The 16,644-nt window shown below is 30.7% G+C and overlaps 1 protein-coding gene across 2 annotated transcripts in view; it reads left to right on the top strand.

Moving 5' to 3' along the window:
- Nucleotides 1–16,439, top strand: part of LOC129222280 (platelet-activating factor acetylhydrolase IB subunit alpha1-like) — a 33,967-nt gene extending 17,528 nt beyond the window's left edge. For both annotated transcript variants that reach the window (XM_054856761.1, XM_054856764.1), the window contains exons 3-6: nt 1,320–1,409; nt 5,062–5,178; nt 8,204–8,326; nt 14,640–16,439. In XM_054856761.1, coding sequence (XP_054712736.1) covers nt 1,320–1,409; nt 5,062–5,178; nt 8,204–8,326; nt 14,640–14,915 — 606 coding nt within the window. In that variant the 3' untranslated portion in view covers nt 14,916–16,439. The remainder of the gene's footprint in view (nt 1–1,319; nt 1,410–5,061; nt 5,179–8,203; nt 8,327–14,639) is intronic.
- The last annotated feature ends 205 nt before the right edge of the window (nt 16,440–16,644 follow it).

Genomic DNA, 16,644 nt, shown 5'->3' with positions numbered 1-16,644 from the left:
AATCTCGAAGTATCATGTCATCGTTTGAGTCAAAAAATAATTTCAAAGAGGTTTTATGAATTGAATGTGACGAACTGATTATTTTCTGTGGCTTTAAATAACTGATACTTTTCAAGTCCCTCATTTTGTGAAATATTGATGCTTATATGTCAGAGCGACTGTGTGTGAGTAAATATACATTCTTTGTAACCAATGCACTTCTGTCTATGTTTTTTTAGTTAATACAACTAAATCATTTCGATAGTTTACTTCTAATGTAAAATGAGTAATAAATTTATACTTAATACATATGACTCGGCAGATGGAAAAGGTAGAATGGAACTCGAAATGCAGCCATCTATTTTTAGTTGATGCTGGGCTGTTAATGTAATAAAGTTTAACTTCACTTCCGTTTAAAACTGCATTCTATACAGGCGTTGTAAAAAAGAAAATTGGACTTCAAAAGAAAAAATATTGCAATGTGCAAAAAAGCTTTAAAAAAGTCAGTTTTTGGTTGATTCCGCAAACTTAACGGCTTATGTGCGAATTTAATGGTGCAAAGACTAAATAATTGCGGAGACACATGAAAAGAGTGTTCAAAGGAAGCATTTTAAACGTATTATAACAAAAATTTTAAACACTAGTATTTTCATAAAATTTTTGGAAAATTATCCTTTTTTTCTATTTTTGGAGAAATTCAAGACTTGGTAGGATCCTCAAAGAGTTTCAAACTTGATAATATTTTACATGTGTGTTGTACTTACACATGCACGACTTTTGGCAGGTATTCCAAATTAAGATTCAAAATTTCATATTTTTTTCGATCCACCCTAATAGCTATATCCCCTAAGTCGGATCGCATTGTAACGGAAGTCGACTATATTGCTAAATTTTCTCAAAATAGGTTCCTTAAAAAAATTAATAAATAAAAAGCAGACAGACCCCTGATAGCTTTCATAGATTTTATTCTGATTTTATTTTTTTCTCACAAAATGTAATTTCACTAAAAATAGTTTTAGACTCTAGGGTTTTGGATAGGATGCTAAAAATCATGACTCCAAAACCTTGCCAACCTTGCTTATGTGTTTTGTTATTTCTGATTTTAAAGAATGGGTTATGAAATTTAAAAGCTAATGCATTGCAAATTACATTACATTGGAATGTATTGTAAACATATGTATCCTTTCTGTTGATTGCAGCTTTGTCTAATAAATATGACAAAATATTGAATATTTTGTAGATGTTTCTCATTTCCACTATCTTCGCTGTGTTCTATACCACCAAACATCTGAACTGAAGCTTATATTTTGAAGTTGATTTCCTTCTCTTTTTTCCCCTAGCATAAACATTTCCTGGTTGCAGGAAGGGAACAGGAACCTGATGTTCTTTTCATAGGTGATTTTGTTGTTAGTATGGCAGCTCATACAGAGGTTAGTATTTCATTCTTGAATTTTAAAAGGTTTTATTATTTTATTTATTTATTTCTATATTTTTGCATAATTTTATTTATTGTTACTTCTTTTATAAAAATGTGATATTTAAAAGTTTCTAGTGTCATTGAGTTATTGAGGCATTTTGTTTATTTTTTGCTACATCACTGTTATGAGCAAACCTAATACTAATGTCAGAGTTATAGCTAGAGTTTTTTTTTTTTTTTTTTTTCCAAATGTGAAAATACTTCTTAACGTATTTAGAGGAGTGTTAAATTTATTTTGACAGCATGAAAATATGAAGATGATGACAATAATCAATTTTTAAAAAACTAAGTTTCTAAAGAGGAATAAGTATGACAGGGAAACAAGAATTTTGTACAAATTTGATTTTTGAAATTCAGAATGTTTGACATTTATTTTTAGAAACAGCAAAACATTCAAAAAAAAATCCTATCACTTTTTTTTTCAGGATGCCAAAATTTTCTTACACACAAAGCGTGAAAATATACTTGACAAAATTTTAGGCTCATATTTGAAATTTTTAATGGGTAAAATAGGTTTGTAGAGGTGTTAAAAATATCTCTGACTAGTATGGTATAAAAGTTCCCATTTAAATTTTATTCTCATTAGCCCCAAAGCAGATTACTACTAAATTTGCAACGTACGTTGCAGAACAGATGCCTAAGCTGCAGAACATTTCTGTTCAAATGTGAGAGGAAAACTCAGACAAATTTTCAGCAGAAATTCTACAAATTTCTGTGAAATTTCTGCGGAAACTAGATTTTCTGCAGATTTCTTTAAAGCAGAAGAAAATCTAAAATTCTCGGAAACTACAATAATTTGGCGGAAAGCTCATGAAAAGTGTTGAATACGATAAGTCATCATCTGAAAGAACATTAGATTTACTTTGAACTTAAAAAAATCTTCAGAATTTGTGCAAAGTTCTATCTTGAGTTGGAAGATATTTGTAGAAGATAGTCAGTTTTGTCAGATTTTCTGCAGAAATTTCATATTCTAAATCTGAAAAGATTCTGATTTTTCTAGCATTTTGTAACCGTTTTGTAAAAAAACCTGTTTAAAATGATTTTGATTTGGGGCTTTCGATTTTTGGAAAAGATCACGGTAGCTTGTGTATACAATGCTTGAAGTATTTGAGAACAATTGTGGTCAACATTGCAGTATGTTGTTTAGTTTTGGTATGTTGCAGAACATCAAGTATTCTGCTTTGGGGCACATTAGTAAATGCTTATTGTATGTGTATTAATGCATATTCATAGAAGTATTAAGATATAGTATCTCGAAAAATTTTCCCAGTTAGTTATTTTCTTACATGTCCGTTCAATATTCAAGATTCAGCAGTGTTGTAAAAGTTGATACATAATGACACGACTGCCCTGAATTTTGATGCCTTCTCCTAAACTCTCTAATGAAGTAAATATCTCTCAAGTTTTTGTCAAAACAATGAAAATTCCCAAAAAAGGCATTTTCCAGTGATTTGAATTTCGGAAAATTTCCCTACGGTAAAAAAATTGTGATAGCTAAACCAAAGCCTTTGCATGAAAATTGTAGGTGTTTGATTATTTTTTGAAACATGTTTATTTCATTATCCTTTTTTATTTTTAACTTCTATTTCCTAAAATTAGCAGTGAAGTGTTCCCAATCATTTTTATCAACTTCCTAAATTTTTACCTGATGCAAAAATGATGATTGTTTATTATATCTTATAAGAGAAAATAGACTTTATGCTTCTTAAAAATAAAAGAAAATCAAACCTAAAAGTTGTTTTTTTTTTTCCTTCCATGCTTCAAAAAGCTAAAAATAGTGCTCTGTTTCCAAATTTTTTTGTTCTGCTCGATTTCCTAACACTAAATTTCGGCTTCTATTTAGGCTTATTTTAAGAAATTCTTACCTATATTTAAAGCATTTCAAACTTTTGCCGTTAAATTTATTCATGTTGCCTCCCTAATTTTCTGCTATTGTTATCTTATAATTATGGCAGCTATGATATTTAACTTGTTTTTAATTAATTGATTAATTTATTTTTTATTATTTTATTTATTTATTTATTTATTTTTTTACATCCTAGGGTACTGCAGTTCATAGTAAAAAAACTCAAAAAATTTCAAAGTGCAAAAAATTTCCAATTTTTTGTAGTTAGAACTTTAAATTTGGAGTATGTTACCTTTCACTCAAAAGACCTGATGAATATATTTTCCTAATTTTGTGCTAACCACACAAGTGCTAAAAGCGCAACAGTGTGGAAGATATTAACTGGAGGCAGAACTTACAAGATTTCAATTAATATTAATGAAATGTAACTTACTGGATTAATGAAATGGTTAGGTTACCTGATTTTTTGATATATGGCTTCAAATAATAGAAAGAAATTGAAGTAAAAGTTATATATATATATGATAGCAATATAAGGATTGAACAAGAACGAAAAATTCTTATAAAAGAAGGGAAAAATGAAAAAATCCCACAATACCCTGGGGCCTCATCAGGGGGTACTCCCCAAGGGTAGGGAAAAACCATGAGATGTTTCGTGAGTGCTGCTGGCAAAATTTGCCTAAAAAAGCAGCACTAGTCCCCGACATCTCACAAAACAAGCAATTGGGTTACTGCAAGTCCAGAATATCAGCATGACATGAAATACAAACATTGAACCTTTCAAAAACGAAAAATACAAGTTTTATCTAAAGAAAATAGAACAATATTTAAGCTACAAGATTTATATAAAGAAAATAGAACAACAAACATTTAAACCACAAGAGAAACAAAATTCATACCTGAACTCAAAATCAAAAGAAAGAATGTACATCCATCAAATTCATGGAACAGAAAAATCAAGGAACTGACAATTGATTATCGCTAGTCCTCCACAAGCCTGCAAATGAAATGCTTCGTAAGATGCTCCGGATATTGGTTTTCAGTTAGGGTAGCAGTTAAAATTCGAATCGCTGTTTTCAGATTTGTTTTATTATTGCATATTTTTTTATATCTAATAATTTATGAAATGATTATATTTTTGAACACTTTTCTACTGACACAACTGTGAAAATGAATTAAAGAATACACTTTAAATTCAAAATCCTGACGTTTATCATACAAAGCTATACTGGGAACTTTATTATTCAGTTGAATATTGAGATCAAGGAAATTAACTGACTCATCCTTATTTGTTTGTTTGTTTCAGCAGTAGTTCATTTGGGTAAATTTCTTTGTGTAAATTGTGAAAATCATTGTTATTAAAAATAATAATGTCATCAATATATCTAAATGCTTCTATATTGTTGTTTATTTAAAAAAGAGATTCATAAAAATATATTGCTATCAAATGTGTTGTCTACCAGTATCATAGAGCAGCCTGTGGCACCTATTGAACTGAATAGTGAAATTCATTTTTAGTGAAGTTCATTTTGGTTGACTTGTCCAGATTATATAATACAATATATGATAGTGTTTCTATATATATATATATATATATATATATATATATATATATATATATATATATATATATATATATATATATATATATGTGTGTGTGTGTGTGTAACTTGTAACTTGTAGAGTGCATTTAACCTATTCATTAAAAAGGTAGCAATTTTTGTTAATTTGTATTTCATCTAAATTTTGAATTTTCTAGATGTGGGAAAAACTTTTTGTGCCACTTCATTGTTTAAATCTGGGAATTTCTGAAGATGAAACGCACAATGTTCTTTGGAGAATTGAAAATGGAGAATTAGATGCCACTGATCCTAAAGTAATAAGTATAGCAATAACTATCATTATGCTATAAAGTTTATGGAATTTAACATAGTTGGGGTACAACAGAATTGATTCCTGTACCTTCAATATTTGGTTTATAATAGAATTGATTCATGTGCATTCAATGAATATCTAATGAGCAATTCCATGTGACTCTTATTACCATTCGACAAAGTTTTATTAGATACACTGTTAGTTAGTTCCGCTTAATCAGGTAACGGATGAAAGAATATCCTTCTTATACGAATAAAATCTTCCCGGAACCGAATATTTCCCCCGTATAATCTAATTATATTGATCAGCTTTTGCAAATATTTGTTGAAAAAAAATTAGAAATAAATGAAGTAAGAAAAAATATTGACGTAAAAATATAAAGTAATAATTTTTGCCGACAACGGTTGAGAAAAACAATATGCATGTTTCATCAAAACATTCTTCAAATTTCTTATATCGAATTTCTTGCTGTTGCCAATACAAAAAAAAGGCAGTGGGAGAATCAAATTGAAATAAATATACACATTTTAGAGGATAATAAATTAATGAAAATTAAATGTAAAACACGGTAAATGAGGAGGGAGGAAAGTGGGTCAGAAAATGTACCCAAAAGACCTTGAACAAGCTATCCACTATTATGAACTTTCTTCAAAAAATAATGTAGTTTTAAAAAAATGACAAAATAAAGATTTCGTAACTTCAGTTGTAAGTTACTATTTCTAGTTTTCGAACGTACTTGAAATTGTTTATGAAATTATTTTCTCCTTTATTTATCTTATTTCAAAAGCTTTTACCAATAACATTAATCATTCCCTTTATATAGCTATTGATTTATTGTAAGAATGAAGACTTTCACGGCCGGTGTCAATAATGTTGTAAGATTTCGGGCTGTTGTGCCGTGGTCTGAGTGTTTCTCCAAACGTTTCAGCCGCATATGCGGCGGCCATCTTCAATGTTAGCGCTGTCGATGCTTCCAGGGAAGCGACTTCCTAGCAACTGATGCAGATATCGAAGTGTTGTCACAATTTATGTGGAAAGAGCTAGCACTCCCATCATTCTGGGCCAGGATTGGCTGATGAACGTTCGTACTTGTTTCTGGTTGGCTGAAATTTGAGCTCTCTTCATTCTGGTTGGGGATTGACTGCTGGGAGTTCATCGCTGTTTCTGGTTGGCTAGAAGTATCTCTTTGGATAATCTGTCTAAGTGTAGCATGCTAGAGTTTGTTGACCTTAATTCCTTCTTCTTTTTTGTTAAAATTTTTGGGATTTCAATCGCTTCTCTGTTTAATCTGGCATAATAGTGGGAAATCCTTGAAAGTTTTTTAGTTTCTTTGAATTTAATGTCATGGGTGTATTCATTATAATTTAGGTGGGAGTGCTAGCTCTTCCCACATAAATTGTGACAACACTTCGATATCTGCATCAGTTGCTTCCCTGGAAGCTTCGACCGCATTAACACTGAAGATGGCCTCCACAGATGCGGCCGAAACGTTTGGAGAAACAACACTCAGCGCACGGCACAACAGCTTGGAATCTTACAACATTATTGATTTATTGTTATTACATTTTAAGACAAATGTTGTCAATGTAGAAAGGTAAAGAAAATTTCCCCCCTTTTCAGCTGTTGACACCAAAATAGAATCAGATCTTATACCCCCCTAAGGGCTACCTGTCGATAAATTTTCGTTTGATTCCGTTCATTATTTCTTGAGATACAGCAGTCACAATTGACCACAAAAAACATTCTACAGCTCAACCCTTGTTTGAGCTATTGACACCAAAATTGAATCAGCACATGTGCCTGTTAGGGGCAACATATGAACCAAATTTTGTTTGATTCTGCCAGTTACTTCTTGGGGAATAGCAGACACACATAACTCAAGAAATGTCCCATTGCTCCACCCCTATGGAGGAATTCGTGCCAAAAACCAATGAGAATAAGTTCACATAGCAGCACATATGTGTACCAAATTTTTTCGTTTGATTTCATGCGGTAGTTTTTGCTGTAGAGTGGTTACAAAAAACTGGTCACACACATAGACACACACAGACAGACATTTTCCAAAAATGGTCGAAATATACTCGGCACACCTCAAAAAGTTCAAATCTTTCGAAATTCAAAAATTTGCACGAATTCAGTACTTTCTTCCATATATTAGATATAAAAAATAGATTTCTTCTATATATTACATATCGAAAAAAGTAAAGGGGGGGGGGGGCATTTTTTCAAGATTTTTTTTAACGCCAAGTTTTTATGTCATGTGAAATTGCTTTAATCCATTGTGACTAATATTTACTTTTTTTTGTCACAATTGCTCAGAAGCAACGTTTTGTCGTTGACTTTGCTCTTATGGGAGATTAACGACTCCCAATGACTGTTATTTGCATTGCTACCATATTTTTGCAAATAATTAAAATAAAATTTTAAAGTGTTTAATTGATACAATTCATGTGCATTTAAAGCGGTTTATAATAGATGGTTGTATTTTATAATTTGTTATAATTCATATGCATTCAATGAAATATCTAATGCATTATGATTAAATATTTACATTTTTTATTTTGTCATGATTGCTCAGCAGCAAAGTGTTGTCATTGTAACTACGTGATCTCCCATAACTGCATTTTATGGGAGATCCACAACTCCCAACATTTGCACTGCTGCCATATTTTTAAAAATTATTAAAAGTGTAAACTTCAGTTATTTTAAAACTTTGATTATTTTGAGAATAACTAAAATTAACTTGTATAAACATATTATCAGTTTCATTGCAGGGGGGGGGGTGCAACTATCTAGTTTTAACAAAAAAACAACTGATGCCAGTTTCTTACAGCATGCTGGTGCATCACAATGCATTGCAAAATACCTAGAAAGTACTTAGTAGAATAATAAGTGTATCAAGTATTTGCTGAGACTAATGTCTAATATTTTGTGATGGATTTCTAGCTTGTTATGATTCATTGTTTTATGATATATTCTATTACATTTCATAAATAATTCTAAAGCATGGACAATTTTATTTTTAGGTGATAGTATTGTCAGTTGGCTCTAATAATATTTCTCATACTGCTGAACAAATTGTAGCTGGAATACAAAGTTGTGCTCAAGCAATATTGGATAAAAAACCAAATGCTACTCTTATTGTTTTGGTAATATTATTTATCTTACTTTGAAATGGATTGCCATTTTGTTGTATTATAATTGAGAACTGTAACACAATTGAGGCAATGAGAAGCAAAGGATGAAAGTGGACATTTTCCAAGTTTTGAGTAAAGTGTTTAAAGTTCAGGTCCGAGGTAAGCTTTCATTGACAAGCTTTTCTAAATCATGCAGTATCGCAGCACTTACAAAGCTACTAGTACTAGCTGTAGTCCCAAGACAGAGGGGAGGTTAAGCTACCATTTGTACTGGTTATCTCCAAATTTTTAGTTTTACCACTTGCATCCCTTTGCTTCTCACTGCCTCAATTGTTAATTTTCTGATAAATTCTCCTTATAAATAGTTTGGAAGGCAAGTAGTCATTTATCAACACCAAGGTGTGTGTTTTGACTATTGAAGTGCCTAAACTTTTAATTATATAAGAATCCTGAAATTATATCAATATTTCCTGGCCCATAAACTCACTCATTTTATTCCCAAATGTGCCTTAAATCTTTTTTTAGCTTGTGAAATCCATTTAATCCATTAAGTACTTTTACTTTGTTGAAAAAAATTTAAAACTAAATTTTTAGAGCTCCATGCTGTGTAAAATATCGCTGAGAATGAGAGAGGATAAACAAGCTTTTTATTTTTATTATTAATTATCATTATTAATGCACTGAAAGATATGTTCTACCAATTCAAATTAATCAAATTATTAGTTTTTTCACTCCTTTGTAACATTTTACTTTATCAACAAAATAATGTGAGGAGTGTTTTCATTCTTGATACAATTTAATTTAAATTGCTTGTAATTAAACTAGACATTTTGCCCCAGAAAGCATAAAAAATGGACATTTTAGCAGGATGCTTTAATTCAATGAAAAAATTTACTCCAGCCTGTATTCTTATAAACTTAAATATATATTTATTTTCTACATATCATTACCCTAGTTCAATACTGTGACATAGTAAAAAGTCCTGTCTGGGGGGTAATGTATTTTTTAAAAAATGCTGCTCTGTTAAATAGGAAATGTTCTAAGATAAACAAAATTTAGAGAGTGAGAAAACTGGAACTTTTATCATATCTCTGTTTCAAACTCATTTCTATGTATCAATATTAAGATGTCTTGACTAGAGCAGCAATAAGAGTGCATGTTTACAAATATTGAATTAATTTGAATTTTGAAAAAATGCAACATCTGTAGAAAATCTCAAATTCAGATGTTTTCCCAATTATTTTATTTTGAAAAAAAAAAATCTGACAAGGGGGAGGGGGAGCGCATAGAAATGTATTTTTATGTCAAAGAGTTATAAAAATTGGCGGAATCTGAAATGGAATTGATAGTTCCTCCAGAATAAGTAAAATACCACCCATTTTAACAATTTAAAACCACTACACATTACTGAAACCTCATTCATTTCAAGCAGCATCCACACATGAACACTGCTTCGCCTGAGTTCTGTTCTTCAAGGCCATAAATTACTATGCTTAGGGAAAAAAAAGAATTTGTGCTTGACTTTCACTAATGCTTTCGAGTCATGAGTCATATGGGGGAAAGGGGAGGAGAAAAGATAACTTATTAGGCTTGAAAAATTGTCAGCTTAAAAAAAGCTTGCATGCTTGCATGTGCATGTTTTCTTTTCCTTTTAATACAGTATATTTTTATTTTCTTTGTTGAGAAATCAAGAATTGCTTATTACCCTCACTTGACTGCAGCAGATGTTTCTTTGATTTTTCGGATTATTATGACAAGGAAAAAGTCTAGCTCCTTGTTTTTAAAATTTGTTAATATAGACAAATTTGCATTGCCATGGTTACAAATTGTCTGCAGTTGGCATTCATTCCTGTCCCCCCCTCCCCCCCCACACACAAAAAAAAATTAACTAAAGCAGATTTTACATTTAAAAGTTTTTTTTTTTTCCTTTGGGAAAAACACCTATTTGCCATGGAAGTTTCTTTTTACCTCTTAGAAATTAAAAAAGGAATGTAATTGAAAATAGGAAGACACTGAAATTCAGAAAAGTTCAAGATTGGAGCATGCTGAAGTCCCAGGGACTCCAAACTTCGGACTTTGTACTGTACTTTCTGTACTACAGGCGTCACTCCTACAACACAGTACCTAATTTACGATTATTATAACATGGTTTCAATATTACACGGTAAAAAACATAAATTTAGCATGACAGTTTTGATATGATTCGAATTTTAACAGATGGAATTTCATTTTTGCTTAACACTGTTAAAAATGTATGATAATAACTGATAGGCTTTTACATTATATTTATGAAACTTTTACAAAAAATTGCCTGTCTTCGGCTCGTAAGTCTGATTTCACTGTGTAACACTAACTTGTAACTTTTAAATACTTTGTTTTTCTCATCAGCATTCTAAAATTAAAGATATGAAAATTATTTTGTTCCCAATGCGTTGTAAGAAAATAACATTAGGATTAAATATAAGTCAAGGACGGATCCAGAAAAGTTTCAAAGAGAGGACGTTTTTTTCTCCTTCTCTCTTATAACGTTTCTGATTTACATCTGCTTTAGGGGGGCGGGGGTTGGCTGTTGCCAAGGTGTTTCCCGAACCTATTCCTTTCCTTTTCAATGAATAGAGTATTTTAAAGTTTGCTTTTTAGGCGGATCCAGGTGATCCTTTTGCGAGAAGGGAATGACTATGGAGGGAAGGGGGACTAATGAAAGTAAAATTTTTAAAAAGTTAAAGAACCGTTGAATGATGGTTTGCTTTTTCCCCAATAATGTATATGATTCAAAGAGTTTAAATGAAAGAGCTTCGAGAACCAAGAATAAAAAATTGAAAATTGAAAAAAAAGGTAGAATTTCAAGTAATATTCTGGTTTCATTGTACAAATCAAACTCTTCAACTTTTGATTCATTTGTGAACTTGTGAAGAATTTTCAGTAGCTATTTAGGTCTTAAATTGCACTTTTTTCCTTTTAAAAGAAAGGTTGCAGAATCAAGATGGCGTTTCTTTTTTCCAGTTTCCATACCGAACATAATGAAATACAAAAATTGCATTTTTCAATAAAATTTGAAGCTAATAAATGTCTTTGTTTGTTGATTGACCTATTTAATATTTGCGCATAAGAATGTGTGTGTTTGCGGGCTCTCCCCCAAAATTTTTTGCTAGGAATGCATTTTTAGATTCTTTGGTGGTTAGTAAGAGTTGGAGGTCTCTCTTCTGAGAATTTTTGAAATTTAAATGCATATTTTCGAAAACACAATTTTTTGCCATTTTCAGTGGCTTGAAGAAAAAGGATGAGATTCAGTAATTCTCCCCAATTATTTTTTGCTATTAGAGCTCCAAAAACGCAGTTTTAGAAATCTTTAATGATGCTAAAAATAAGGGTGTTCATGGGCTTTCCCCCAAAACATTTTTCGGAATTGAAGTCGTAAAAACAAAATTGTAGGCCACCTTTGATGACGTAGCAGAAGACATGGGGTTCAGAACTTTCCCCAGCAATGTTTCGATGTAGAAGTTCCAAAAATGCAGTTTTAGACGATCTTTGAATGATGTTGAAAGATGGGGAAAGAAGGACTTGGGGCTGTTCTCCGGAATTTTTTCAAAATTGAAGTTGAAAAACTCAGTTGTAGGTCATCTTTAATGACGATGGGGTATGGAGCTTTCCACCAAAAATTTTTTTGAAATTTGAGTCTTAAATACAATTGTTGGCCATCTTTGGTATTGATGTATACCTCAAAACTCAAATTTTGAATTGGTAGCCAATGGCTACCAGATCCTCACAAAATGGTAGCCAAATCTCAAAAAATGATAGCCAAACTTTTTAATTCAAATTACTTAATTTATTTTATATCATTTATTGTTTTAGTATGTGTGTATATGTCATTGGCGTAGCAAAGAACTTTTCTTATAATATGATAATTAAAATAAATAAGTAAATAAAAAATATTTAAAAAAATTAATAAAATAAAAAGCGAGCTGAAAAATAAAAAAGGAAAAGAGGGTTGAGGAAACATTTTGGAGGGGGTGGGGGAATTGAACTTGGGTGGAACAGGCACCCCTGCCCAGATATTATTTAACACATCTTTTGCAAACTATAATCTGCATTAATTTATCTTTAAGCAAAACACATCACGATAAATAAATAAAGAAAAAAGATCATTATTATTTTTTTTTTTTTTCAGCTTTTAAAACTTCTAGAAACATCACAGCTTTCAACCAAAAGACGAGTTAGTTCCTTGATAAAGAAAACAACAAAATACCAAAAACTTGAACAGCATGTAAAACCTAAACCATTTGCGATTCTACAAAAATATTTTTTTGCTTTTCCAAATGCATGCAAAATTTTATAAAAATCGAAGCCTGAGTGTCAAAAAATGAATAAATAAAAGAAAAGCAAACAATATAAAACAAAACGAAAAAAAAAATGAAATGAAAGATCCAGCAGAAGAAAAAAAGGATTTCAGCAGTATTCTTTCCACCTTCTCTAGATGCAAGGGTTCCATTTTTTTTTATGTGTTTTATAAACACAATTGTACTTCTCTTTATTTATTTTGGAACAGACATTTTCTTCTAACTGGTGAAAAAGGACAATCTACAACGTGGCACCATTTTGAAAACGCGGGAGGCCATTTTGAAAATTTACCGCGAAACTTAAAAATAACAATTTTTTGCAGGAGAAATAGGTAAATAAAAGGATATGTCCTCTCCTCCAGTAGGTTTTATATTTTGAAAAGAAAAAAAAAGGGAAAAACAAACAATATGATTCAAAAAAAAAAAAAAAATCAAAAATCTCACAAAAAAAAAAAATTTTTAGCGATATCGTTTTTACCTTGTCTCCATGCATTTTGACTCAAAGGCGCCATTTTTGTTTATTCATATGTAAACCAAATGTACAAAATTAATTCTTCTCATTTATTTTGGAAAGGACATTTTCATCTTAACTGGTAAAAATGAACAATCTAGCAACGCGACGCCATTTTGAAAACGTGTAGTTTAAAAATACCGCAAAACGAAGAAATAGCCATTTGTTAAAGAGAAATAAAGTTGAAAAATGAATTTAAGATCAAAAAAGCACAATTTACTAAATTGGTGTATGAAATTTGTCTATTTTTACGATCGCGTGTAAAGAAAGCAGAGTTTTCGAAATAGCAAGTTTTGTAACGAATTTGCAGTCGGGATTGCGATTTTTGTTTCTATTCAGAACAGGAACACATAGCGCAATTGCATATAAATATAATAGTATTTAAAATACATTAAAATACTTGCATTTTGTGGAAAAATAATTCTTAATGCTAAACGTAGAGACATCAGAAAGAGGACAATACTCCCCCCCCCCCTCCCTTCATCCCCAGCGATCCGATAGCCGAACTCTTAGTGGACAAAAGAATTTAGGGAGAGGTCATATGTCAAGATTATAGGTCAGGGAAGGTTGCATTGCTGAATGGTAGCCACATTGGCGACTGAAGTGAAAATAATGGTCGCCAAAATTTGGAAATTGGTCGCATTTGGCGACTGGCGACCGCGAGTTTTGAGCTTTATATTGATGGACAGGGGGAGATGTCCCTTAACTTTTCAATATTGATGGTTTCAAAATTGCAATGTGAGAGGATTTTCATTAATGTTAGGTGAACAACTTGGGTTTGGGGGCCCTCCCCCAGATTTTTCTCGGATTTGAAGTCTTAAAAATGCAATTGAAGGCCCTCTTTAAAGATATTAGGCAAAGGCATGAGGTTCAAAACTCTCCCTTGGAAATATGTTGATATTTAAGTTTCTAAAAACATGTTTAAAGAATTTTTTGTGATGTTAAGAAGAGGTGAGGTTTTTAATCTCCCATCGGAAGTTTTTTGGAACTGGAGTTTTAAAAATGTAATTATAGGATGACTTTGGTAACATTAAGTAAAGGGATGGGGTTGAAGGAATCTTTCAAGGGGATGTTTCTGAAATGAATGCTCCAAAAATGATAAATTTTTGACGATCTTCAATGATTGGAAAGAGGGGGTTCAGGGTCTCTCCCCTGGAAAATGTTTGGAATTAAAGCTGTAAAAATAGAATTGTATGCAATTTTTGTGCATTTTTTTGGGGGGGGGGAGGTTTGGTAGTCTTCTCCGGTAATTTTTTTTGAATTTGCAATTTTTTTTTGGGGGGGGGGGGGAATGGCCCACTGTACTAAAAGTGGCGGACAGTGGCTCTGCCACTTTCGGTACCCTTTTTAAATTGTTTAACTGTTGGACATAAAATTTATACTTTTGAACTTGGCTGCGTTTCCTTGGAGTTGTGTTAAGTTTTATTTTTAATGAAAATCTGTTAAACAAAATTTTTATATTTTATAATTTTTCCAGAAACTCTTGCCATGCGGTCAAAATCCTAATCCGGTTCGAATTAAAATGGAAGAAGTCAACAAAAAATTAAAACATGCATGTCAAGGACTTTCTAATACCCAGCTTATTGATATTGATCCTGGTTTTGTTTTACCGGATGGAACTATATCCCACCATGACATGTATGATTATTTACACCTTACACGTTCTGCGTACAGTAAGTCGTTTGAGATTTTGTATGATTTATTACAACAGATCTTGACAGATAATCCTGAAGATCTTCCAGAGACTGAATGAAAATTTTCATTTAGCCTCTAGCAAAATCTTTGTACTTCATTTGCTTATGTGATATCGTTCCTACATCATTTTCTAATTGTTTTAGCATGAACTTATGTTAATATGTTTAAAGAGTTTCAATTTAGGTATGTACTTGGGATCCGTTTGTTAGTGCTAATGCTGCACTTGATCTCATTTTGTGATTCTCATTGAATCTGGTGTTGTGAATTTATTTTTTAAATAAGGAGAGTTGTACTGTCAATCAAGCACATTTGGAAATCATATCATTTTGATTTTCTGCTTGTGCTATAAGCTTGTGCATTGGTAATGCTATTTTACAAAGCTACTATAAATTATAAGCTAAATATGTAAAGTTTAATTTCTTTTGAACTCTTTTTGTGCATTCCCATTATGTTTTTGTCTCCAATATAATAATTTTAGTTTGTTGATTCATGTATATATATTTTTTTTTCTTTTAATTATGTTTATGTCTGTTTTATTCTTGGTAATTGTAAAAATGAGAATCTCTGTTGGCTGTAACCAAATTATATCTTATTAAGAATATTGAAAATTGTGCATGTTATAAAAGCTCAAAATTTAGTGTTGTTATTTTTTTATTTATTTATTTTTTTTTTATTAATTGTTTGTGAAAGATGTATTGTTCAACTTGTGTACATGATAAAAATGGACTGTGAGGACTTTTACAGAAATGAATAATAATTTTATTTAGCTTGTTATTTAAACACATGTTCTGGTTTTTGTAATACCAAAGATTTAATGTATTAACTAAAATTCAGATTAAAATTTTATCATGTCAAGGCTATCAATATGAAAGCATACATATTTTATTTTTATGTACAACTCATACTGTATCATGTTTCTATTAATCGTGTATTAACTAATAATTTAGTTTTTGAAAAACAGTTGGAAGATTATAATTTTTAATTCAATTGACGCTCACTGTTATTTTTCTCAATTGTTCTGTATTCAATCTACTGTTATATATATATTTTTTAAATATATAGTTTATGAAATTAAACAAAATTATAAGAATTATGTAATTACGACTTTCATTTACTCGTATTTTCCTGATATTTCAACTTATATGAATGCTTTAAATTACAAAACATAGTTATTTTTCACACTTTTGTGCAAATCATTCTAGACTTTGAAATTTATGTAAAAAATATAGTTTGTCCAGTGCAGAGAAATATATTTTTGCAACTGTAATTGTATTCCTAAAATTGTGCTGTAATGAAATGCTTTAATTTTGTATCATTGTCCTTAATATTAGATAAATCACTAGCTGTATCAATTATTTTCACCGCTTAGAAAATTTGTTATAAAAATCTTACAATTGTTCAAATTTGAAGTTTTAAAACCTGTTGTACATTTTCTTCAATTGATTTTGAACATTATTTTGTGCTTTTCCATATTTAAAGTATGAAAACTCTTTTATGCTGCTAAGTTCATGTTAGTTAATCTGTTACAAAATATTTTTACAAATTGATGTTACAATGTATTATAAGCTTTGATTATTTTATTAATTTTTTATATGCTTACTGGTTGATTTGTTGGATTTTTATGTAAATTTGAATTGATTCAACAAAAACTTATAAGTGATGAATTTTTGTGAAATAAAAAGAATTTCATTGCGATGTTGGATCATGAAGCTTTTGACTTGGTGTGATTTCTAATAGTCATTACAATGCATGTTACCTTATTGTTTGGGGACATTTTCTAAAGTTTC

The sequence above is a fragment of the Uloborus diversus genome, chromosome 5, assembly GCF_026930045.1.
Source record: "Uloborus diversus isolate 005 chromosome 5, Udiv.v.3.1, whole genome shotgun sequence".
In the NCBI taxonomy this organism is placed as follows: Eukaryota; Metazoa; Arthropoda; class Arachnida; order Araneae; family Uloboridae; genus Uloborus; species Uloborus diversus.
The sequence above is the reverse complement of the archived record's forward strand: the minus strand, read 5'-3'. Positions and strand labels throughout refer to the sequence as shown.